The 26,944-nt window shown below is 41.1% G+C and overlaps 1 protein-coding gene across 1 annotated transcript in view; it reads right to left on the reverse strand.

Moving 5' to 3' along the window:
• SLC44A1 (solute carrier family 44 member 1) overlaps positions 1 to 26,944 on the reverse strand; it is a 136,030-nt gene that overhangs the window by 53,165 nt on the left and 55,921 nt on the right. Inside the window, exons 4-5 of the mRNA XM_054986321.1 lie at positions 25,397 to 25,533; positions 6,171 to 6,264 (exon numbers count right to left, since the gene is read on the reverse strand). Of these exons, the coding sequence (XP_054842296.1) occupies positions 6,171 to 6,264; positions 25,397 to 25,533 (231 nt within the window). The remainder of the gene's footprint in view (positions 1 to 6,170; positions 6,265 to 25,396; positions 25,534 to 26,944) is intronic.

Here is a 26,944-nt window from a genome sequence, read left to right on the forward strand (position 1 = left end):
CTGTGAGGTGGGTGGGGCTGAGAGAGCACTGGAAGAGCTGTGACTGACCCAAGGTCACCCAGCTGGCTTCAAGTGGAGGAGTGGGGAATCGAACCCGGTTCTCCAGATCAGAGTCCTGCCACTCTTAACCACTACACCAAACTGGCTCTCCTAGCAGCTTCCTAGGATTATGCAAGGGGCTTGTGCTAGCCCTCTGGAACTCTGGACTTGTTTTCTTCAAACACTTGACCCCCACCCTCCCATGCCAAATCCCCTCTGCTTCAAAAGCAGTTTGCAACATAGCGGGAAGCGGGAATACTGTGGATGGTGGGATGCACCACTACAATGCCCTCTTGGGCCGCTGGAATATGTTTCATAGTTCCTAAAATCTTGGTCATTGTCCCTTCAGATGGGGGGGGGGAGAGGAACAGAATTTGCTTTGTTCTTCTTACTTCCTCCAATTTTAATGCAGCTAGTTATTATTGTATTAAACTATCTTCTGCCAAAGACAATGATTATCTAGCACATCTGAAACAACCTGGTTTTATGTGTAGGAGACAAAAATTTAACTTTGCTGTAATGAATAAAAAATGAGGACAGTGGTTACAAGTTACAACATGATGTCTTGCAATAAATGGGACTCCCGAGAGTCCAGCACATGAGCCTGGTTTCTATTTTAGTAGCTCTGACTCAGGGAGGTACAAGATACACTGCCCCTCTTTAATAAGAAGCAGTATAATAAATTTATTACGGCAGCTCTCTGCATTTTTATTAATGGTTCTTGATTATAGCTAGCATGTCTGAACAGAACAGAAACATTCTGAACTATAATTCCTCATTTAATAGTGATCAGAACTCAGTAAAGGGAGTGGGTGATTTTATGGTAAACAAGAGCCGGTATATTGTTTTTCTTGCAGACCGGATTCTTTATTTTTAGCATGATGCACAAGGGGTTACCAGGACAGAAGCTGTATATTAACACTGGCCTCAGAACAGAAGCATTTAAATATCTATTTCTTGGATTTGTAAAAGAGAGAGAAGCCAAGGAATGCCAACAGTTTTGCTCCATGATACTTTCCTTTTCCTGGATTCTAGGGAGGTCCACCGCTGAAAAAGGCTATGTAAGAATCACGTGTCTGACTGATCCCTTGGCCAAGTTTTCTGGCAAAGAAATACTAGGGAAGCTCACAGATGTGCAAGAGTAACAAAACTACCAGGATGCCCAAATAGGTTTGTTTTCTTGGTCCTCTTTGTAGTGCCTAACAAGTCATACGGCGTAAGACATCAGAGGGGAACCACAGAAAGAAGAACAGCAATTTATCATGTGGAAATTGACAGGGCAGACTCAAATTATGTTTCACTTCCTCAAAAGGGAAATACAGGAAGGGAGGGAAGCAGTAAGAGGAGGAACATCTTTGCCAGCTATGTAACATCTTTGATAAGTATTGCTTTTTCCCTTAACAAGGTACCTGAATAAAGCTTGGTCATGGCCAGAGATGGGAGCCTTCGGGCATAAGCTGAAGGACAAAGCCCTTTAGGTCTCTTGGCCCTTTAGCTCTTTAGTCTGTCGTTTCCAGCCAGTGTCTTTAGTCAAGCCAGCCAATGAGTCCAGGGTGAGCCTGAGACACACTTCTTTGTTTTTCTTTATTTGCAGTGTTCTGGTTTATTTATGTATTGTTTTTCCTGTTGTGAGCCACTTCCTTTTGGGAGAAAAGTGGAATCTAAAAACATACATAAGTAAAAAGAACACATGTATGTTTGCTTAGAAAAATCACCCCAAAGAAGTACCATCTGAAGCTGAATCCAGACAAGAGAGGTGATGCTGGTTGGGAATGCTTATGTTTTAGAGGCTGGTTCCACTTGTCTTGGATGAAGCGCAGTCAGCTTTTGCAGGGCACATTAAGCACTTGAGGGTACGTATGAACCCAGCCTTGCTGTTTGAAAAGCAGGTCGGTGTAGTGGCCAAGAGTGCTTTCTACCATCTAAACCTGGATCACCGACTCTCTCCTCTCTAAAACTCAGATGAGCTGGCCACACTAATCCATGCTTCTGTAATCTTGCAGCTGGATTACCGTAATGCACTCTACATCTTGCTGCTCCTAAAGAAAACTCAGAAAATGCAACTGGATCAGAATGTGGCAGCCTGATTATTGTCAGGAGCTAGTCAATGGGAACATCCAACCCGCCCATCTTAAAGCAACTACAGTGTACCAGCTGCCTGTTTGCATCGAAGTCCAATTCAAGGTGCTAGCTGCGACCTTAAAAGCCCCTCTCAGCCTAGAACCTATTCTTCAGTCTGCTACCTACTGTCTATTCCCCCACTTAAGGTGGCCTGCCTGGAATTAACCAGAATCTGAGCCTTTCCCATTGCAGTCCTACTTTGTGAAATGGGCTCCCTGAGGACATGAGGGAAGCAGCATCGTTCGAAATCTTCAGGAGGCCCTGCAAGCCATTTTGTTTGCCAGGGCTTCTAACAGGGGGATAGACTGTCGGCTTCTTATGGGTGGAGAAGAGTATCTAAGGTTTTGTTCTATTGGCTTTAAATTGTAACACTGAACCCATGCCTTGTAAGTCTCCTTGAGCCATGAAGATATGAGTAATAAAAAAATTTAATTAATAAATAAAATTGTGTATTTCATCTTTCAATATTGTATCCATTGGATACAGCTGAGAGGACCCCCACTTCTTAGTTTCTCTCTTATAGCAGCTGCACCCCGTTAATCCTATTTCAGCCCCCCGCAAACACATCATCTCATAATTAGTACAAAGAACGTCCTACTGATGGATATAGATTTGAAGAAAAAGGATTTTATGTACTTTTTATATACTACTTCTGTGCCTTTTCTGTATTACATGCCTTGCACTTTTCCTATGCTCAGGAGCCAATGTAGTATTTGTAATGCAACCTGTAAGAATATGACACTTGAAACAAGAAGAATGTATGCTGAACCTCTGTAAGAACTGAGGACTAAAAAAAATATATTGCTTGTAGAGCTGCACTTATAAGAATATTACACATATGTTACATTATTCTATAAGATTCCAATAGGAATCAGTATTAGAGAACCTTTTGTAGAAAACTGATTTGATGCAGCAAGCTGGTTTGGCCACCTGTGGCATTATCTTCCTTAAGGCTGCAGAAAAAAACTGGGGGAAAGGGCAGAAACGGGGGGGAAACATCCCTTTCTGCCCACGGACTTCCGTTATCTGAAGGCACCAAGGCTGCCAGATTGAGACTCCCCGGCACCACTGAAGGTGAAAGTGTTATGCCCAGAAGGAAGCAGGTAAAAGGTTGGAAGGTGTCCTTCCAAAATGAGGACAAGATAAGAAGCTGCAAGAATTGGAATTCCCCCAAGTAGAGGGGCCGACCCAGAATTGCATCTTCAAATCAGAACTGACCCTAGATACCTTACGAGCCAATAAGATAACAAATATTAGAATACTGTAATATTATTATAATTACCTGAAGGTATTAATTGCTTTGCACTTCTATTGTAATTGGGGATGAGCTTTGCACATGAGGAGACCATCTACTTCTGTGTAAAAGAAGGGGCTCATCCACCGGTTTAATTAAACCATCTGTTTTGCTTCAATTCAAGAAGGACTCCAGGATCTTTATTTTAATTTTTATTGTGGTTGGTCAGAAAAGGGAGAACGAACCACAGAGGCGCAAAGTTTTGCGCATAACACTACCTGGCATTATTATTAAAAAAAATTATCATCTACCAAATCCATTCCCTGAAATCAGACTGAATCCTGTAAGAGCTTGTTCAGGTTACACAATCTGCCTCATTTCCTGTACAAGGTGAATTTAACATTTTAAAAACTGAAGTCCCTCCATCAACTAGCCCAACTGAATGTGACTCTGAATAAGGTAAGTTACAGAGTATGGCTTATTTTCCTTCCCACTAACTTGAGGGCTTGATCCTGCAAGGCAGTGATGTAGGTATTCTGGAAAACATTCAACTGGGATTTTTAACAAATTTCCTGACTTCACTGGAGTATGATTTAGCAAGTCTAACTTGTATTTAGAAAGCAATCTTAAAACAATAAAGCATAAAGATTTATAAAATTCTTCCAATAAACAAGAGTAGTTGAACAGGAATACATGATGAGAAAAAAAAGAAAATGCAGTGTGTCTCTTAAGTGGGCTGGGTACTATATGTGTATCTATCTGTGCAATTCAAAGCAGTGTTACACCCGTCTAAGCCTACTCACATCAATGGACTTAGAAGGGTCTAACTCTGTTTAGGATTGTACTGTATGTGGTGCATATGTTTTAGTAAATAAGTTTACCAGTCACCTGTGTGTGCATATTATGTGCCGTCAAGTCGTCTCCGACCTATGGTTACTCTCTGAATGAAAGACCTCCAAAACGTTCTCTCTCTAAGAGACCTACTCAGATCCTGCAAACTGGAGGATGTGGCTTCTTTTATTGAGTCAAGTCATTTTGTTCTAGGTCTTCCTTTTTTCCTACTGCACTCTACTTTCCCTAGCATTATTGACTTTTCCAGAGAATCTTATCTTGTTATGATGTGACCAAAGTATGATAGGTTCAGTTTTGTCATTTTAGCTTCTAGGGATAATTCAGGCTTGATTTGATCTAGTACCCATTTATTGGTCTTTTTGGGTGCCCATGGTATCTGCAAAACTCTCCTCCAGCACCATGTTTCAAATGAATCAATTTTCTTCCTGTCAGCTTTCTTCATTGTCCAATTTTCACATCCATACATGGCAATGGGGAATACCATAGTTTGGATTATCTTGATCTAGGTTGCCAGAGAGACATCTTTATCTTTAAGGATCTTCTCTAGCTCCCTCACCAGTCACCTAAAACCCTAAAAGTATGTTTTTTAAAAAGGAAGGTTTTCTGCAGAAAAAATTAATAGGGTCTATCCCACTAATGATAAGTCTGACTGAGGAAGGAGGGGGTGGGGTGGAGATACAGCTGGATACATGCTGAATTGACAAGAATTAATCTGACCATCCATCTCTTCCTTAAAACTGGAGCCCAAATTCCTAAGTACATATACTGGAAGGCAAAATTAAAAGTATGTTTGTAAATCAGCATTAAAATAAATATTAATAATAATAGTAATTATTATTAATATTTATTATTACTAATAAACATTCAATTTATATACCACCCTTCAGGACAACTTAACATCCACTCAAAGCGGTTTACAAAGTGTGTTATTATTATCCTCACAACAATCACCCTGTGAGGTGGGTGGGTTGAAAGAGCTCTGAGAGAGCTGTGACTGACCCAAAGTCACCCAGCTGTCTTCAAGCAGAGGAGTGGAGAATCAAACTCGGCTCTCCAGATTAGAGTTTTGCTGTTCTTAGCCACTATGCCAAACTGGCTCCCCAAACTGGATTAAGGTTTACAAGTCTTGTGATGTATAAAATGGTATTTTACCCGAGTTTTTGTCCTAATGAGGTAAGAACCACAGGTGGTCAATTAACAAAACCCTTTTTTAAAGAGTCCAGACTTTTGAAAATTTTGTAATAGTAACACAGAGATGATCAAAAATTAGCTAGTTGGACAACAGTACCGAACCAACCATTTGTTGTTTTGACACTTCTAATTCCTGTAGTTACACATTAGTTATGCTAATCAGTCAAGCTTTAAAAAGCCAATGAATTGTTCAACGTATGTTTGAGAAAATACAGTGAACCAGCCACATAGCTGAAAGTATGAGTTACTTCTAGGTCAAACTGTTAAGCACTGGAAACTAGAGCGCAGCATACATAAAAGGAGACATCCCTGGAGAGTTTCACACACCTGCGACTCCAGTTCTTTTCACATTCTAGATTGGGAAATTTGAGAGCAAGAAGGGACAGACAGAACCAACCAACCAGTCAGGAGCCACACAGGGAAATGCAATAAATAAAGGCATCACAACTAACAAAAATCTCACATGCACATACACCACCAATAAACCCAAGTGCTTTATAACCAGACAACCAAACTCCTTCCTGTTCTAGGAGTAGCAGACTACTTAATATAACACATTATATAATATATTTTCCAGTAAATCGTGTGAACATGGGATAGCAAGCAACTTTATAGAAAATGTGGCAGTTAGAAGGGGACTCCTACAAAAATATCCCATGACACCTAGTTGAGGTCATCAAGTGACAGTAGGCATTTTTTAAATACAAAATTAAGATCTAAAATAGCGGATTACCTCTCTGGAACTGGGAGCTTGGGGCAAAGCTGAGCAGCCCTTGGATCTGTAGTGTATTCAGATGGCTTCAGTTCATAGCTACATAGAGTGGAACCTGTTTAAATGAACAAAAAACAAATCCGAGAACGTTATTTCAGTGGCTAGCCATTAAAAGCAAACTTCAGCCAAAGACTTCCCCAACATTACCATACCTTTGGAGTCCAGTGTTCAGCTTATGTAAAAGAACGTATTTCATGTCAGACTTCAGAAGAATGCTATGGGAAGAGTGGTTTGGGGCCAAGTCTATACAGTTCAGTCACTATGTTATGCGTGGGAAAGCTGTTCTTTCCAGACCAGTGATGGGAAGAGTGGCTCAGTGCATGCATTGACCTCACGGCATGGAGGGTTTCCACTCGGTGGCAAGGAGACAATCCTGTACCTATTACAGGCACTGCATATGCACCAACCATGCAAAGGCTGTTTCAAGGGGCCAGCCTCCATATGGCCTGATAATGTATACAAAGGGCCTAATTCAAGCCAGTTAATAACCCGGGGGGGGGGGGGGGACAAGAGTTTTATGTTTGCCTCAGACATCATGGAACTCCAACCTAAATTCAAACTTTGTTTATAGATGGGGCCAGGGCTTTTTTTCTGGGAAAAGAGGTGGTGGAACTCAGTGGGTTGCCCTCGGAGAAAATGGTCACATGGCTGGTGGCCCCGCCCCCTGATCTCCAGACAGAGGGGAGTTTAGATTGCCCTCCGCGCCGCTGGAGTGGCGCGGAGGGCAATCTAAACTCCCCTCTGTCTGGAGATCAGGGGGCGGGGCCACCAGCCATGTGACCATTTTCAAGAGGTTCTGGAACTCCGTTCCACCGCTTTCCAGCCGAAAAAAAGCCCTGGATGGGGCAACAACAATTTCTAAAGATACCTGTACTGGTTTTTATCCACCCCAGGTTCTAAAGAAGGAACTTACAAGTGCTTACTCCAGGAATATGCACCCACCCTTCTTGATGAGGAACACAAGCAGGATCTAATGAGATAGATGAAAGGAAACAACACAGATCTCCTAAACTTGACTACCTGCTGTGACCTAGAACAAGCAACTCAATCCCATAGCTTAAAAACCTGCCTCAATGGGTTACAAAGCTATAAACAGCAGTGCGAGTTGTGCACTGAACATTCGTGCCACAACGCTGCCAACTCTACATCTGAACTTTGTCACTTTTGATCAGTACCAAAGCAATGAAGCTTTACATCTTGAGGCCTTTACTGGTTTTGGGGAGGCAATAACGACGCAGGATCTCAAAGACTACTTTTTACTCCCACGTTACATTTTGACCTCTTCAGCCATTTAAGAATAATGGATTTTCATGCTTTATACCTTATGGGATTTTGAAACATTTCCAAGGAGCTTCAATATTATTAGAAACAGAGCAAGAAAACCACTGACTTAAACATAATCACTTACGACACAGAAAATGTACAAAATGCCATTCTTCTATGGTGTCATGAATTAAGTCTGTGGTCACATTTATATTTAAGTACAATCTGGAGATATTTAGGGAGCATACCTAGGCGAGTCTACTCATCGTAAATCTCATGTTATTCAGTGGAACTTACTCCCAGGAAAGCATCCTTTGGACTGCAGCCTTAGTTGTTTAAATTCTACGACAGTGATTACACGTTAATCCAATTTTTGACTGCATCCACAGCAAAGCTTCATCATACGAAAATTTACAGGGAACAGTCATCGCATGATGACATTCTTCTCTTAATAAATTTTCATATAGCTATGATTGCTATCTCAAAAGTAACAATGCACAGTTTCACAATGCAGATCTTTCATCCTGTGCAGCTGCAGAAAATTCAACAGTAGCCAAAAGCTATATACCCAGAATACCGCAAAGAAATCCTTTTTCAATAGCAACTAAATCCTAGGTATCAAGAAACAGAAAATAGGAGAGGATCAAAAGTGACTGCAACGCGGTGGGCAGGTCTTTGCAAGCCTTATGGTCATTTAATCTATTTAAGAAGTTTAATTTGTACTTCTCAGGATGAACAGTCCCAATTTCTTCCATGCTCTGGCAATCCATGCACTGAAAACGTATCTGAAAAGCACCCCAAAATTGGATTTTTTGTTTGCTTTGTGATAGACAGTCATTGAAACAAACACAATCGGGATGAAGATACTCCCACTGCAAGAAGCCAGGCACAAAAAATATTTGTTTCAAATTCCCCTCTCTCCCCCTCCTCCCAAGGCTTTTTATATTATCTATATAAATGAACATGACAATCCTGACAGATTCAGACAGTTCTAGGCTATTACAAAGGACGCTGCCAAGGACCCCTACACAACACCACTGAACCGTGAAATACCAAACCAAAACATTTTATATATCCATTACGGCGTCTCAAAACTGCATTTTTGTTGAAATAATGGCTTTGGGCCACACACCATCTGGCAGAAATACCAGGATTATAGGAGTCCATTTCTTCACAGCACCTTTGGCTATCAGTCCTAGGCTGCAAGGCTATTCGCAGTAAGTACCACCGAGATCAGAAGGACTTATCTATGTATAAAAATGAGAGGGATCAGGCCAATAATAAAACCCAAGTCTCAGATTACAACTTCTTAGCTCCGACTGTCGCAATTTGCATTGATGAAAATGGAATTATAGCTCCCTTTTCAACATTCGTGTCCAGATGATGCCATAATGGATCTTAACAAACAGAAGTCTCTGTCCTTAAGCCAGGTCATTGTAGCAATTTTTTCTACATATAAATACCAACCACTCACTATTTTGCACAGAGGCATACGTTGCACTGAAATAGCTAAAAAACATCTGCGGCAAAATTCACACATTAAGCCAGAGGCGCGGGATATACAGACAACTTGCTTGTGGCTGAAACTCTCAATTCTATCCCACCTTTTCAAAAATGAAACTCATCACTCACAATCAATTCTTAAAGGCATCTCTCCAGCCAAATCCATAATGCAAAAGTCTCTGTTTCCTTACTTTCAAAGCCTTAACTGATAAGGAAAACTGCTGAAGCCAAGATATTTAAACAGAAAGAGCCCTCTGGACATTTAACCTCAGAATGTGAGGCCACAGCTCAGTTTTTCATGGCAATTATATAATGGCAAAAATATATTTGTTTAATAATAATAATAATAACATTTGATTTACATACCGCCCTTCAGGATGACTTAACACCCACTCAGAGCGGTTTACAAAGTATGTTATTATTATCCCCACAACAATCACCCTGTGAGGTGGGTGGGGCTGAGAGAGCTCCAAGAAGCTGTGACTGACCCAAGGTCCCCCAGCTGGCTTCAAGTGGAGGAGTGGGGAATCAAACCCCGTTCTCCAGATTAGAGTCCCACGCTCTTAACCACTACACCAAAACCAATTTTTAGGAGCAAAGGGATTTTTTAAAATTGTATTCTATTAGGGTGGAAATATTGCCAAAAACAACAAATTATGCCTTAAAGTACTGGCTATGTTTACTGATAACAGATTACCTAAATTATATTTGTTAGGCATTTTAATTAAATAATAATGTTTGCTTTTCCGGCCAAAGCCATAAGCCATACAAACACCAACAAAATATGAACTGTACACTTGAACATACCCAATTCACATAGACATAACTCGTCAGTATCACTTTAAACTATCTAAACTCATGAAAATCTTGTTTCTTTATCACCGTGGCTAGAAAGGAAGCCACTATAGCTGAGGTTCGATTGTCAGGAAAGTTATCAGACAATAACACTGAGATTGCCCAAGGAAGGAAGGGAAGCTTTTCTTTTAACATAATAGGAATAATAAATCTCTTTCCTTACTCATTTTAATTAAAAATACTCCTGGTTCCCAGCCATCATAAGATGCATCTACCATAAAAGCAGACCATTTATTTTATTTATATTATTTATTTACTTAATTTATACCCCACATTTGCTCCCTGAAGCGGACCCAAAGCAGCTTACATCATTCTCCACTCCTCCATTTTATCTTCACAAAAACCCTGTGAGGTAGGCTACAATGAGAGAGAGTGACTGACTCAGTTTCACCCAGCAAGCTTCCATGGCAGAGCAGGAATTCGAACCTGAGTCTCCCAGATCCTAATCCAGCACTAACCACACGCCCACCATAGCATGCACACCACCCCAAGGCAATAGCAGGTAGTTTAACGACAGGAAGAGAAAAAGAAGCAAGGTGCAGCGGGGAAGTTGTTTTATTTGTAATTATAGGTTCCAAAGCATTTAGCTTGCAGCTTTGTCAGGGGATCACTTGATTAAGGTGGAAGACTGGAGAGGTTGTGAGTTTACAGATCTCTGGATGAAGCTACAAGTGAAACACATCGAGATCTATAACTGTAAACAGAATAAGCCTCCTATTGCACCTTGCTTCTTTTTTGTTGTTCCTGGGCCCTGCATTGGGGTGCCCCCTGCTTCTCGGCCGTTAAGCAACAGCATTGAAAGAGGGTTAATGAACATGATCTTCTGAAAATGTAAACCAGAACTTCACTTATACGCGACGGTACAAATGACTCCGCAGAATCAAACCACGAGTGCACCCTGTGGCCGGTTAAATGCTTCTGGAAAGTTTACAAGCACGACGTGGCCGGCAACCGCTTTCTGGGGCTGTTTGTCCCCTAGCATTCCTCTGAAAACAGAAATTCTATTTAGCTATCATTGGCTAATAGCTCCTGATAGACCCATCAATTCTAAATTTGTCTAATCCTTTGTTAAAGCCACCAAAGCCAGCCGCCATATGTTGCAGCAGTGAACTCTGTAATTAGGCACAGCACAATTTATTTAATCGGTTTTTATGTATCAAGTCTTTATTCACTTAATGGGTTTTTATGCCATTCTCAGGAAGTTCACAAGGCGACATGTAATAAAATTTAAAAGTCACAAATTAAATGTACATTTACAGAAAAAAAATAATTTAAAAACAACAATACAAAAACACACAACAAGCAATACAGCCGCAGGTTTTGAAAAACATATAGCAGCAGATTTCACCAGCAACCACCACCCAACCACCTCCATAAACATATGGCAAAGGCTAGGTGGTAGACATCCCTTGTAGGGACACACAGCTTTCTCTAGGTGGCTGGCAGGGAGGCCCAGAGCGTCAACCATATGCCTGGCAGAACAGTTCTGTCTTACAGGCCCAGCGGAAGGATAGCAAATCCGTTGGGGCCCTGATCTCTTTAGACAGAGCGTTCCACCCGGTTGGAGCCAGTACCGAAAAGGCCCTGGCTCTGGTCAACGCTAAATGGGCCTCCCTGGGGCCAGGGGCCAGTAGCAGCTGTTTGTTATTGGATCGAAGCGTCCTCCGGGGCTCATATGGGGAGAGACGGTCCCGTAGATACGCTGGTCCCCCAGTCTGCACAGGGCTTTATAGGTTAGTACCAAAATCTTGAATCTGATCTGGTACTCCACTGGAAATATGTTTGGGAACAGCCCCAGAGCTACCATGGCTGCCTTAAAGTCCTGAATTGCTTCAGCTAAGGAGGTCTCAGCATGGACATTTCAATATCCAAGGGGCTTAAACTTTGGGGACCTCAGCAGGAAATCTGAGATCATTTCAAGCAGCTTAAGCAAAGAAACTGTCAGGCAGCAGGATGGGTAGTGTACCAATGCAATCGCTAATGAGTCCTGCATACCCAGTACCAGGCAAATATACTTGAAGCTGGCATCATAACAAAACATCTGGACAGACGGACCACACCAATTCTTTTCCTGCAACCTCTGGGTCTGGGTGAAATTGTCATTACGCTGTGACAAAATAGCAACTGGACAGACCTAGCACAGATAAGCTGGACAGATAAGCAATTTCTGTCTCATTCAGCCCGATCTCAATTATAACATGCCAAGCGCTCCTCCTCAATTTCAGGATTAGGAAGGTTTTACTCTAGATAGGTCTGGCATTCAACACCGCATTTTAACCTAGTGACCTATTGATGAAGCTTTCAGGGTGCCTCCAGGTAACAGACTGGAAATATGGACAGATGTTACTTATCTAAACACCCTTACCTGACCTGTCCTTTTCTAACCATCATCTTTCCTTACCCAAAGTCCACAAACGGTGTCAACCTTCTCTCTCTCCTCACAATGTTTTCTAAGCCCATAGTTAAAGAAAAAACACTGTCTCCAAATCAAACAAATTAATCCACACCAAAGATCAATTGTTGCCTAATCCCACCTTCAGAAAGAAAAGTACAAGTTAGAATCCCTAGTTTTCACTAGGGGTGTGCAATTCAGGTTCGTAATTCAGTTAAAAAATACCAAATTTTAATTGATTTGGTAATATTTGGCATTATTGAACTTAAAAGGGAATATTAAATTTATGTTTACTCTCCATTGTTCCCTATGAGGACCAACATCACACCAGAGAATCACCCAAAACCAAATTGAAGCAAGGGAGAGTCTTGCAACTGGGAGCCAACTGAAGCAAGGAATGGAAACCCTCCCCCCCCACACACACACACCACCACCACCACCACCACCAAAAAGAAGCAAGGGGACCAACTTCATACCACAGAATCACATCTATCCCACCCAAACCAAACTGAAGCAAGAAGATACTCTTGCAACTTAGCCCAAGAGAACCAGTGTCATTCAGAGCAGCCAGCCAGTGGAGAAACACCACAGAACAGAACCAAACAAGGCAATAGCATGCCCTCGTAGTTTCCCCCAAAGGGAATAATGAAGATTGGAGGTGGCTGGGGGCACCTTCTTTGGTGGGGTATAAAATGGCCTCCTAGGGTCCAATCTTTATGAAACTTTGGGGGGGGGTTAGAGAATAGCTAGAAGTAGGTTCCCTGCAAATTTGGTGAAGCTGAGTCAAAAATACCACAATCCAGGCCTCTGTGTATGTCTGAATTGAGTTTCCCATAGGAAACAATGGCCAAATTTTACCAAATTTGCTCTGTATTACCGAACTGAACCAGAGAACGAATTTGGTATTCAGGGACTTCTGAATTTTTTTTTCAGATCAGTATTATCAAACCCCAAATTACTGACTTTTCCCCCCTGGGCACACTCCTAGTTCTCACAGCATGCCCAAAATGGCATTAATCCCATTTACTTCGTTTAAAGGAGCCTTGCCTGGGACTCTCCATCTATTCGCTACTGGATACGAGGCCCAAAGCCTTGCTCCAAGGTCTGATCAGCCATGGAATAGAAGGTAAATGAGCCACAGGTGCAGTTTTGTACATGAAATTGTTCAGTGCCAAGTGCTGCTGCAATATCATTGGGTGAGTGAGATGATCTACTGCCTCCAAACCATCTCTATCTTTCTGTCTATTTTCTTGATAGGTGACCTCTATCACGTCACCTTTGGCAGTTCCCTCCTCTCCCCTCTTTCCAAAATGCCCAAATGCTTTAATCTATCTCCATTGGGAAGCCACCAAACCCCTGGGTTTTTTTTTGAGTTGCTCTTTTCTATTACCTTGTACAAGACCATTTTCTGCTTTTCCTCTTTTCCTTCCAAATTTCAAGCTGCTCCACTGAGGCTTCCCACTTCCTGCCTGATGCTGCAGCCAGTTACCACAACTTCTAGGCTTTATAATTATTCAGGCACAATGCATAAATGTATTTCATACACTCATTATCATATGCCAGGAAGAATGGAGCATAGATGGGCAGGTATGAGTAGCTAGGCACTTTGATCTGGATTTGTGTAAAGCAATGGGGATTAAAACCAATAGCTTCCTCTATTAGTTTCCTCACGGTCAAATATGCTCCCCCAAACCAGCTCTGGGGCACACACTTCGCCCTGCTTGAATGCGGCAGAGACTACAAAATTCTGATCATGGAACTGCAGACTGGTGCATTAACGATTACCAAGTTAGGCATTTATTTCTAGTAACATGGCAATTTCTACTGACACTGACAGGAACATATGCACACTCAGCAATTACTAGGAACAAGTTTATTTGACTGTGTATAAATTTACAGTGCAATCCTATTGGGGGGGGATATGCTTAGGAAGCCAATGAGCCCCCATGACAGCATATCTGCCCACTACACCATCGTAAACCCAACTTTCGTTGGCAGTTTTCTTTGGTGCCACTGTGCCTGGGTTCCCCACCTGCGCCCAGCTGCCACAGCTGAGCATGGGTGGATCTGCAGCATAAATCCTTGTGCCGGTGTGCTGGGGATGTGAGTTAATCAGCTCTCTAAGCTGCTTCAGAAGTTGGAAATGCCCCCTGCAACGGCAGAAAGTTACTGCACGAAAAATGATGGCATAGCTCATAAGTGCCCATTGTGCAGGAAAAATAGCTCCCCCTTCCCATATCTGCCCCCGCCTAAATGGCCCAGACCAATCTGCTTGCACCCCTGTGGGGGTTGAGCCCCCTCCCTGGCAGCCAATCACAGCCCTCCCCAACCCTACAGAAACTCCAGCCATGGCAGGTGCAGGTGCAGCACAAAGCCAAGAGCCTTCTGCCAGGGGGACTTAGAGCATGAGACAGGACAGCGTGCGCATGGTAGCAGGGCAAGTGTGTATAGGGGGCACTTTGTAAAATTTGAGGAGTACTTTGTATTCGCACAGGGGAGGAGAGCTAAGTCCAGAATGTCACACTAACATTCCCTGTACAAGTTACCTATCTCCAGAGTCTTGACCTGGGCAGCAGACATGCAATGACAGGTAAGAAGGAGCTGTGGAGCTGGCTGCTCCAGCTTGCTCATTCACACCCTCTCCCTGTTCTCCTCACACATGAGACAGCACCTCCTTCCAAATGCCGGACTCTGCATTTGACGTTGGCTGGCGGCCGGGGGTTGGGGCAGCCGCTGCCCTCGAGGCACCATGACCCATGCCTGCCAAAGAGGTAGTCACCCTGGGAACCGCACCCAACAGCACTGCCTCGGATGGGGTGGTGAGGATACTAGCAACCCATGGAGGAGCTGCTTGCAGACTCACTCGGCCGCACTCCCCCCTCATTGCCAGGGTAACTAGGGAGTATTCTCTCCTGGCCATGCCTGACGAGGTTGCCATGCCACCGTTGCAAGATTACAAAAGTCCATTGGGAGGGAATGAGCGGTGCCTGGGTTCTGTGGACGCCCATACAATGGGAGGGAAGCGAGGCTTGGATTCCATTGCCTATAATCTAATTTTAACTTCCTATCTTTGAATCGCTTGGGAAGACTTCCATGGAGCAAACAGGACAGATAGTTTTAGAAAGTTGTCGTTTTACAAGCAACATCATTCTTTAGGACGATGGCAGGTAACATAAGGGCAATTCAGCAATTTTAATTTGATCACAGAACAATCATAATTATAGAGCACTGCATGGTACTACTATCGAGAATACTGAAGTATATGAGAGCTGGCATGGTGTAGTGGTTAGAATGTCAGACGAGGAGTTGGGAGAGACAGGTCTGAGTACCCACTCTGCCAAGGACGTTTGCGGGGTGACCTTGGGCCAGGCACACACTCTCAGCATAGCCTATGACCAGGGTAAATAGACAAGAGGGGAATGAAGTAAGTTGCGTTGGGTCCTCCGATAAAGAAAGAAAGAAAGAAAGAAAGAAAGAAAGAAAGAAAGAAAGAAAGAAAGAAAGAAAGAAAGAAAGAAAGAAAGAAAGAAAGAAAGAAAGAAAGAAAGAAAGAAAGGCAGTCTTATGACTAATATTGGCTGAACTAATATTACTGGGCTGGAGGTTCACCTTGAACCATGCAAAAAGGTAAAGTATAAATAAATAAATATTAATTGTATCCTAGCTTTGTTCACACACTTGCTCTTTGTATTAAGAAGGTGGAAAGGAAAACAAGATCCCAAGCCTCTTGAAATATTTTACCAGACAAAACCCAGGAATCTCGGGCTGTTTTGCTTTTTTAAACCAAGTAAAGAATGGATTTACATTTAAGATGATAAGCAGCAAAAAACAACAACAATGTTTTAACTTAAGATTTCTTTTGCAACAAGTCATCTTGCAAATTCACAGGGGTACATGTTAGTCTGTTGCGGCAAAGAAAAAACAGGGATTTTGATACCTTAAAATGCTAAATTTTATTACAGCATGAACATTCATGGACTAGAGCCCATTTCTTCCAATGCAATGAGTCAAATTCAGTTAATCTTTCATTAACTGGAGCTCAAGAAATATGTGTTCAAATAGTTTTTGCTTCTAATTGTGGAATGAAGACAGTACTGTAGTACTTAAATATGAAGTTGAAATCCTGTGAAATTTAATTGGACAACCCCCCCCCCCCCAGTGACCTTTTTTAATAACCTGAAGGCATGCTCATTTTTTAAATGAATGTAGAGACTGAATTAAAATTATAGGTTGTTTATCATGCCGGCATTCGTGGCTTCCAATATGCTTACTTTAAGCACGAACAACTGCCCTCAAGGTCACACAAAGTGAAGGCAGATTATCCCTTCTTTTCTGATAAAATCTGATGCCTTTGTTTAGGATTAATGTGTTAAAGTCCATTTGAAAACCTGAGAGGCCAAAACTTCAGGGAAAGAACCTTTAGCTTTTAAAAACAGAAACAGACTGGTTGGCAATAATCAACTTTAATATCAAGGGAAGAAATTCTTTGTTACATAAGCATGTACATGATACATACATACATACGTGCATATTCTTAGTTTGCTTTAACAAAAGCTTATTGGCTTTCCTACCTTTCTCTTACCACTATGCCCCCCAAAAGAGTCTCCCGCAATCAAGGAACTTTTCTGAAAGGTGCAGGATATGCCATGAGCAGATATGAGACACACACACCCTCCACTTGGAACCACCAAACCGACTGGCTGGAATGTGTGCAGAATACATAGAAAAACAGAGTGGCATGAAGAAATCCTTTCCCTGACATACGAGCTTTCTGTGTGCAGGGAGTCTGTTCTTTTAACGGGGGGGGGGGGGGCGCGTGATGCTCACCTGTATTCTGAAGTGATACACAGCCCATGAAAAGTTGCACCACACGACTCTCCTGACCGTACGCCTCAGTTGCAACAAAGTTCTTTTTTTTTTTTTGAAAATTTTTTTTATTGGGTTAGAGCATTGTTATTTTTACATTACATTCAATTTTCCCCTGATTTTTCGTTTCTAACCCCCTCCCTTTCCCCCCCTTTTTGTTGACTTCCAACAGCTTTCCCACCCTCTGTCCCTTTTCCCTTACTTATATTAAATTCCTCTGTCTAAAACAAATATACATTCTCCGTTATATTAAGCAGTACATCTTTAACTCCTTTACTTATTATACGCCCAAACTGTACGTCTTTAGATAAACAATTTATCCCATTTTCCAATTTTGAATATTTCTATATATCATAAATCTATATGTCATAAACCATAAAAATTTTCCACCTTTAAATCAAACAATTTGATTTATTCCCTATATGTTACTCATTTCATCTTTTTTATGGTAATTCTATATAACTCACATAAACAATCTATTTAACTCTTCTATGCATTCAGTTTGGTGCATATAAATCTTATCAAAGAAAGAAAATATTTAATTACTCGATCCTCATGTTTAAACCTTATCATTAGTTATTCTCTATCAATATTCTATCAATTAATCTTTGCATATCTTTATATATCTCAATCAATTAATCTAACTGCTTATAAATTCACATTTCTCTTCCTCCCCCGGTAAAGTCACCCCTCTCTTTTACACTTTTATTATAGTTCAGTAGTTCTCAAACTGCCACAGTTTTCCTCCCACCTCCCATTTCTTCTCCAAATATTGTTTCAGCTTCTCCCAGTCTGTGTTAAACTGCCCTGAGTCCAGATCTCTCAGTTTTCTTGTCATCTTGTCCATTTCAGCCATGTACAGCAATTTGTAGATCCAATCTTCAATAGTTGGCACTTCTTGTACTTTCCATTTCTGCGCATACAAAAGTCTAGCTGCTGCAGTCATATAAAATATCAACGTCCTATGATGGGCTGGAATTCCCTCCATTCCCAAGTTTAGCAGCAGGAGTTCTGGGTTCTTATTTATTTGAAACTGTAAAATTTCACTCATTTCTCTTATTATTTCCCCCCAGAACTGCCTAGCTACCTCACACGACCACCACATGTGATAGAGGGAGCCCTCATGCTTCCTACATTTCCAGCATTTATTAGAAGTGTTCAAGTTCCCTAGCGCAATCTTCTTTGGTGTCATGTACCAACGATAAATCATTTTATAGATGTTCTCTTTAATATTAGTACATGTCGTTATCTTCATTGTAGTTTTCCACAAGTATTCCCATGCCTCCATTGTTATTTCTTTATTGAAATTTATAGCCCATTTCACCATCTGTGTTTTAACAATCTCATCTTCAGTATACCATTTCAACAGTACTTGGTATACCTTGGATATTCTTTTCTTGTCTTCTTTAAAAAGGGTCTGCTCTAGTTCCGAGTTCTCTGTTCGTATGCCCCCTTTTACAGAGTCCGAGTTATATAAGTCTCTAATCTGTCTGTACTGGAACCAGTCGTAGTTAGGTGATAGTTCCTCTTGCGTCTTTATTCTAAGTTTAGATGCTTCAGTTTTAGTTATTTCTTTGTATGTTAAACATTGTTGTTCATTATCAACAGCTCTCGGGTCTATCACCTCATACGGAACCACCCACAAGGGAGTTCCTTCTTGTAGATAAATTCTGTACTTCTTCCAAATTGTATATAAACTTCTCCGTACAAAATGGTGCAGGAACATCGAGTTGACCTTTACTTTGTCATGCCATAGGTATGCGTGCCATCCAAAAAAATTTTTGTATCCCTCTAGGGCTAGTAGTTTCTTATTCTTTAATGTCATCCACTCTTTTAACCAAACTAGGCAGATTGCATCGTGATAAAGTCTCAGGTTGGGCAGTTGCATTCCGCCTCTTTCCTTTGCATCTTGTAAAACTTTTACTTTCACTCGAGGCTTCTTGCCTGCCCAAACAAAGTCTGATATTTTCCTCTGCCATTTTTCAAATTGTTTAGAGTCTCTGATGATTGGTATTGTCTGTAGCAGAAACATTACTCTTGGTAACACATTCATCTTAACTGCTGCAATCCTGCCCAACCATGACAAGTTCAGTCTATTCCACTTGATCAAGTCTCTCTCTATCTGAGTCCATAATTTTTCATAATTATTCTTGAACAAGTCTATATTTTTTGCAGTCAGCTCAACTCCCAGGTATTTCACCTTACTAGTTACTTCACAATCCGTTGTTTCCATTAACAATTGTTGTTTCTGCTTAGTCATGTTTTTACACAATATCTTTGACTTCTTTTTGTTAATGAAGAAACCTGCCAAGTCTCCAAACTCCTTAATCTTATCTATCACTTTTGGCATGTTCTCCAGTGGGTCTTCTACAATTAGCATTATGTCATCTGCAAATGCTCTGACCTTATATGAATAGTCCTTTATTTTTATTCCTCGTATTTCCTCATCTTGTCGTATTTGTATCATCAGAATCTCCAATACTAAAATGAACAACAATGGAGATAACGGGCAACCTTGTCTTGTTCCTTTACTAATCGTCAATTTCTTAGTCAGTTCATCATTCACTACAATTGCTGCAGTCTGGTCTCTGTAAATTTCTTTAATTGCTCTGATGAATCTTTCTCCCAGTTGTAGCTTTTCCATAGTGGCAAACATAAAATCCCAGTTTAAATTGTCAAACGCTTTTTCAGCGTCCACAAAGAAGAAACCAACCTCTTTATCACAACGCTTGTCATAGTATTCAATAGCATTGATCACTGTCCTTAAATTGTCTCTTATTTGTCTGTCTGGCAAAAAGCCTGCTTGTTCCTCCTCTATGGCTTCCGAGAGCCACCCCTTCAGTCTCTCCGCCAATATCTTCGCAAAAATTTTATAATCGTTGTTAAGTAATGATATAGGTCTGTAATTTTTCACGTTAGTCAGGTCTTGGCCCTCTTTTGGGATCAATGATATATTCGCTTCACTCCAAGTATCTGGAGTCCTTTGATCCCTAAAAACTCCATTCATCACCTCTTTTAGGAATGGTGCCAGTTCATTGGCCATTGTCTTATAAAATTTAGCCGTAAGTCCATCTGGCCCTGGCGCCTTTCCTAGATTTGCGGATTGTATTGCCTTACTTATTTCCTCATCAGTTACTTCACTGTTCAATTTACTTCTCCAAGCTTCCGAGATTTCTGGAAGTTTGATTTTCTCCAAATATGATGCTATTGATTCTTTGTTTACTTCTTTTTTATTATACAACTTAGCATAAAATTTATAAAAGGCTCTACTAATGGTAGTCTGCTCCAAGTACGTTTTGTTTTCTTCACAGATTTTATTTATTATTTTCTTTTCCCTTTTCTTCTTCAATTGCCATGCCAAATATTTCCCAGGTTTGTTAGCGCCCTCAAACGCTTTTTGATTCAGTCTTTTAAGATTCCACTCCAATTCTTTATTACTCATTGCTGTTAACTGTTCTTGAAGAATTTTGATTTCCTGGTATATTTTCTTTTTTCCTGGTCTCTTTTTTAACTGTGCTTCTTTGGCTTTTATTTTCTCCTCAATCTCTTGTCTTTTCTCCTCTTTCTTTTTCCTTGCTCTGCCATTTAAGTCCATTAGTATGCCCCTTACAACCGCCTTGTACGCGTCCCAAACTTTGCTGGTTGGTACTTCTTTATTCACGTTGTATTGTATGAAAAACTTTGTCTCTCTTCTCAATATTTCCATATTCTCACTTTCCTGTAACAAGTCCTCATTTATTCTCCAGGCTTTCCTTTTTCTCCTTTTTCCAAATTTCCACATGATTGGGTTGTGATCTGAGCCTACCATCGGCATTATCTCTACCTCCTTAGTCCATAACGCTAAGTCTTTTGAGGCCCAGATCATATCAATTCTTGATAATGTAAGATGCCTTGCAGAATAAAAAGTAAACTGTCTGGTTTTAGCATATTCTCTCCTCCATACATCTTCGAGAGTCTCTTGTTGAATCAACTCAAAAAAAAGCTTTGGCAATAGTCCTCTTTTCTTTTGTGCTGTTGTAGTCTTTTTGTCTAGTTCCAGATCTGTCACTCCATTGAAGTCTCCAGCAAGAATTATCTGGTCATATACAAAACCGTCTAAATGCTTCCTTAAATCCTCGAAAAAGCTTTCCTTTGCACCGTTAGGTGCATAAAGTCCGACTACCAACACTCTCTTTAAATTCCAATTACATTCCACTGCTACAAATCTAGCTTCCACATCTCTCATAACAAATTTTGGCTGCAGCTCCTCTTTTATGTACAACACCACTCCTCTTTTTTTCTTGTTGGAGGCCGCTACAAATTCTTTGCCCAATTTTCCAGATTTTAAGTATTTTACATCCTGTTTTCTAATATGGGTCTCCTGCAAACAAACAATATCACATTTTTGTTTTAGTAGCCAATGAAAAATATTTTTCCTCTTATTCGGTGAGTTTAGTCCATTTACATTCCAAGATAATACTTTACACTCCATATTCATGATTTTGTTGGTAAGTCTTTTTCATTGTCCTTAATAAATCTCTCCATCTCCCGCTCAGATCTGATGCGCTTTTTTGCCCCTCCAAACTCAAAGGACACTCCTTCCGGTAACTCCCATCTGTACCTGATATTCATGTCCTTCAAAGTCTGAATTAGCACTTTATATTTTTTCCTGTCCAATAACACTGATCTGGGCAGTTCCTTCATTATGATAATCGTCTTGCCATCAATCTCCAATGGGTCTTGAAATTGTTTTGTCACAATCCTCTCTTTCATGTTTCTAGTTGTAAACTGCACAATCACATCCCTTGGTAATTTCCTCTGGGTTGCAATTCTCGAGTTCACACGGTACGCCACATCTAGGATAGCCACCATTTCCTCCTCCTCCTTCCCCAGGTATTCAGCCAACACCTCAGTCATCTGTTCTTGCGCTGACTTCCCTTCCACTTCTGGCAGTCCACGAAAACGAAGCTGTTTCTCCATATGTTTAGTTTCTGCAACTGACATCCTCCCCTTCACCAGTCTCATCTCTGTTTGTTGCGTATCTATTAAATTCTCCATCGCGTCTTCTACTGTTTTGACTCTCTGCTGCGTTCCTTGTAATTCACTACTAATCGTTTCCACGCCTTTTTTCACCTCTGACAGCTCCGACTTTACTGTCTGTGTAACTTCTTTAACCTCCTTAATAAGCTCCAATTTCGTGTCCTTAAGTTCTTTCATCATGTCTACAAGTTTTTTATCCAGATTTTCTATTGCCGATTGCCACTCTTTTTTCGACATCGTGGGGCTTGCTTTAGCTCGCTCCCACGAATCTGCTCTCTTCCTTAGCTCCGTGGCGTATAATTAACCGTTTTCCTTTTTTTTCAAATGTCCCAATCTTTGCCAAAATTAAATTTTTAAATATCCAAAATGTCGGGCGTCTTTTCTCTATGGTTTCTCTATGTTGTTATAATCCAAGATGGCCTACTTCCTCTTCCGCTGAAGCCGCGACCCTTCCCCTTTCAAAAATGGCGATTCCCTACTTCCTGTCCTTCGGCAAGGGCCGCTTCTCTCCAGCCACTCTATTGTTGTTACGCACTTCCTGTCTCCCGTCTTCCCACAGCAGGTCTCGCGATGGTGTCTTTTTCTCACAGCTCCAAAACCACAGGTATTCAAAACAATAGTCCAATTTTTGTAATAACTTCTTTAAACTTAGTCTCTTTTAAAGTACAACTCCTGCCGAGTCTTCCCCTTCTTTTCACTAGTCTGTTGCAGTTTAAAAATCTACTTTCTTTCCTCTCTGTTTTTGTCAATCTGTCCCGTTTCAAGAGATAGCGATCTTTACCTTCTCTTCAACTTTCTCGGGTTGTAATCGCTGTTTCGATCTTGAATTCTCCTCTCAACTTCCCTCCCCGATCGAAGCTTGGGTATGTAGGTCTTATGCCAGCCGAATTGGCCCCAAAACTGCCGCAGAGATTATAGCCGACCCGTCGCAAGGTGGGACCTCAAGGACCGAGAGGAGACTCGTTGTGTAGAGCCCCCCCTCATCCGAGATCTAGCTCACCCTAGGGTCTTGAGCATTCTTTGCCTGCTCCCCGCCTGAGAGCAGTCGGCCGCGGGCTATTTTCACCCCTCCGGCCGGTTAAAACGGCAGTCCGGTCAGCTCCGCAAATGGAGCTGCGTTAGACCTCCATGAATCCCAAACCGGAAGTCCCAGTTGCAACAAAGTTCTTTGTAACAAGTACAGTGTTTAGAATTGGAAACGCTCTGAATTCTGTAAATGCCTGTGTTGTATTTTAATTGCACGCTAAACTGATTTTAACTACTACAAGAAAATCTAATGCCACATCAGAACTCAGATGGCACAGAAAATGAATATAACAGACCACAGTTTGTTCATAAGTCCTGGTTAGGCTCATCGCCATCAAACAGGATTTCCAGAAGCTATTTAGAATGTCTCTTGCAATACGTGGCTGCTGGCAAAGTCTCACGAGGTATGCAGCCCACCTGCTATTGATCAGCCACAAAAAGTGTGAGGGGGTGGTGGCGAAGGACCGGGGGGGGGAGGCTAGGGCAAGCCAAACTTCCTCCTCTCCCCTCCTCTTGTTTAAGAGAGATTGTCCATTTCCATCCAGCCACTCCCCTGAATTCCTAATGAAAACAAACCTTCTAAGCCTTTGCCTCCTCTTGCCCTCTTTTTCCCTACCTTTGCTTCTCTCTCCAATGGAAAAATAGAAGTTTGGGAAGAAACACATGATCATGGTCTAGTCCAGGGGTGGCCAAACTTGCTTAATGTAAGAGCCACACGGAATAAATGTCAGATGTTTGAGAGCCACAAGACATGATGCATTGAAGTGACTTCAGAGGATGAGGTGGGTTTGGGGGAGTGTCCGGAAAGTGACATCACAGGAAGGGGTGGGGGTTGGTGTAGTATATGGGAAGTGACATCATTGGAAGGGGGTGAGGCTTGGGAAGAGCCTTTGACTTGGAAGTGGCATCATAAAAGTGATGTCACATCCTTGCTAGACACCACCCCTAAAGTCTCCTGGTTCCACCCCAAAAGTCCCCAGGTATTTTCCAAGTTGGACCTTACAACCCCAATGTTTTTTATTGAAAATATGAAAGACATGGAAAGAAAGAAGGAAAGATGCAATGGGAGGAATGGAAAGAGAGAGGGAGGGATGGAAATAAACTAAACTAAACATTATGGCCATTGCAATGCTCAGAGACCTCTGGGAGCCGCATGACATGTATAGAAGAGCCGCATGCGGCTCCCGAGCTGCAGTTTGGCCACCCCTGGTCTAGTCATTCATTCAGAAATGTGGGGTAAGGTGGGGCTGAAGTAGCAGCTCTCTTTATGGAGAGAAAGGCATAGCAATAGGTGGGTTGTGAACTACTTCTGACTGTAACAATGTTATCTCTGTATTGAGCAGTTTCTAGTGTGTATGTTGGCAAATCGAATAAATGCATGCAAGGATGGTCCATTTTCCATGATGACTTTGAAATTTCCCTTTGGAAGAGGCTGAAGTTTTTGAGGAACATTCCCATATGATGAGTAATCATTAGCAAGAGAGGGGAGGCAAGAAGAAGAGGCAGAGGGAGGGCAGAAGCACTCTTCTAAAGCACCATTAGCAAGGGTGTTCTCCTCTGCAAATGCCCATCAGCCCTGTAGGAGGGGAGCATTTAGAAATTTTGCGTAATCTGTGGCTGCCCTCAGTGAAATAAGAAAATCACAGGCAAGCATAAAATTCAAATTGTTTCCATAAACAGTGAACTTTTTGGAAAAACTTTTATTCCTTAAAAAAAACACACACACATAAGAACAAAACAAAATCTATCAATGATGTACCTGAAAGGGAACTAGAGCACACACAAAGAAATTCTTGAGAAAAGTTTGTGCTGAAGACCTAATAAAATCTTAAGATAATTCTGCTCCGACACCCACTGTTAGTATAATATTGGGGCTTTTGTTAGATCAAAAACATCTTAGTCGACTAACTGCATTTGTCTTCAATTCACTGATTAGTTTTAATACCTTTGCATTTGGACAAAAGACAGTTCTAACAAAAAAAAATCCTGTTCTTAGATGATGGAGATTGCAGCGTGCCATCTTAGAAGAGGCATTCCCTCTTGCATCACAAAGTAGGAATGCCTCTTCTAAGATTGCTATATACTACCCACATTTCTTGTAAACTGTTGTATTGAAAACACATTTTTAAAACAAATGCTGCCTGATTAATTGACCGCACATAGCTGATTAAATTTCTAAGAAATCAATCTCATCAGTAAAGTAGATATTGCAACCTTGTATAGTACCAGGTAGAAAGGGAAACAGTATTGAGTGTTGCCTTACCATTAGTCTCTGCGAATTTCTGAACATCAGCCAGTGTTTTCAACTCATTTCGTGGGCACGCTGACACACAGAGAGCAATAGATTTGATCTTCCGACGTACCAGGTCTACATTGCATGGCTCCAAAAAGAACACGTACCTTTAAAAAAACAACACACACACCCCAAATACAAATTAATTTTTTTTTCTTTAAAAAGAATAAATCCTAATCAGCATCATAACACTATTCTGAACAGATTTACATCTTTCTAAACCCACTGGCTTCAAAAGATTTAGAAGGATGCATCTCTGCAAATAATCAAGGAATATTCTACTAGTAGAAAAATCCAAAAATTTTGTACAACTGTCATTCTTTTTTCATCATTAAAGAATCTATGCTCTTTCCCCCTCCAAACGACCCTGCCGACACAAAATACATAACTTAAATCCACGTTCATTGATAAAGCCCTTGAGACCCAGTTTGGTGTACTGGCTAACAGCAGCAGGGCTCGAACCTGGACAGCCAGGTTTCACTCCTCACTCCTCCTCTTGAAACCAGCTGGGTGACCTTGGGTCAGTCACAGTCTCCTGGAGCTCTCTCAGCTCTACCTACATCACAGGGTGATTGTAGTGAGGATAATAATAACGCTTTCTAAACCGCTTTGAGGGGGCGTTAACTTGTCCTGAAGGGCAATATATAAATCAAATGTTGTTGTTATTATAATTATTATATTGATAAACAAACATTCTATCACATGCCTTGTACATACTACATTTTGTCTTAAGCAGGAACCAGGAGGCAAAGAAGGAAAACAAAAACATGAATAGTTGTACTATTGTTCTGCAAAGAACAGTTGTGCAATTAATAATAAGGCAACCGGGCAAACAAACATTCATATACACCCAAAGTTAAGCACAATCTTTTTCCTTGATGTCTTCAGTTTTAGAGAAAACTGACTTAACATGCTTAAGTTTAAAGAATAATTTGCCAACTGCACAGGGGAAACGTGCTGAGACAAAGAAAGATAGTGAGGACCTATCTCAATCACAGTATCAAACTTATTTCCAGCATACTACAGTGCTACTGTTCATTCAGTTTCAGCCCTTTCATTGCAAAGTATATTTTACAGTTGAAGAATAAGCAGAGAAGCTTTATTATTCCACAGTAAAACCTTCAAATTGACCAAAATATACAGTGAAAAACTCTTGATAAAATTTTATTTGTAGTTCTCAGACAACACAAGAGGTCTCTGTGCATTTTGATGGATGAACATTGCTGCAAACAAGCTTATCTTAAATAGATTTTCTACATCACTATTTCATAATTCTATGGATAGCTTCAGCGTATTTTTCAACAAGGGTATAGCAGTGAATGAAATTGATTACCTGAAAAACTTAAAATTATCTTGCAGAACCGTCTTCTGTTTTACAAATTTTGGAAAACTACCAATATATACCATCATCCAGCACGTAATAGATCTCTGGATCTAATTTCATTTGAACTTGGAAAATGTCACCGAGCTATTCAGATTAAAATATGAAACACAAAAGCAAATTTGGATACAAAGATA

This window comes from Eublepharis macularius, chromosome 8, assembly GCF_028583425.1.
Source record: "Eublepharis macularius isolate TG4126 chromosome 8, MPM_Emac_v1.0, whole genome shotgun sequence".
NCBI lineage: Eukaryota > Metazoa > Chordata > Lepidosauria > Squamata > Eublepharidae > Eublepharis > Eublepharis macularius.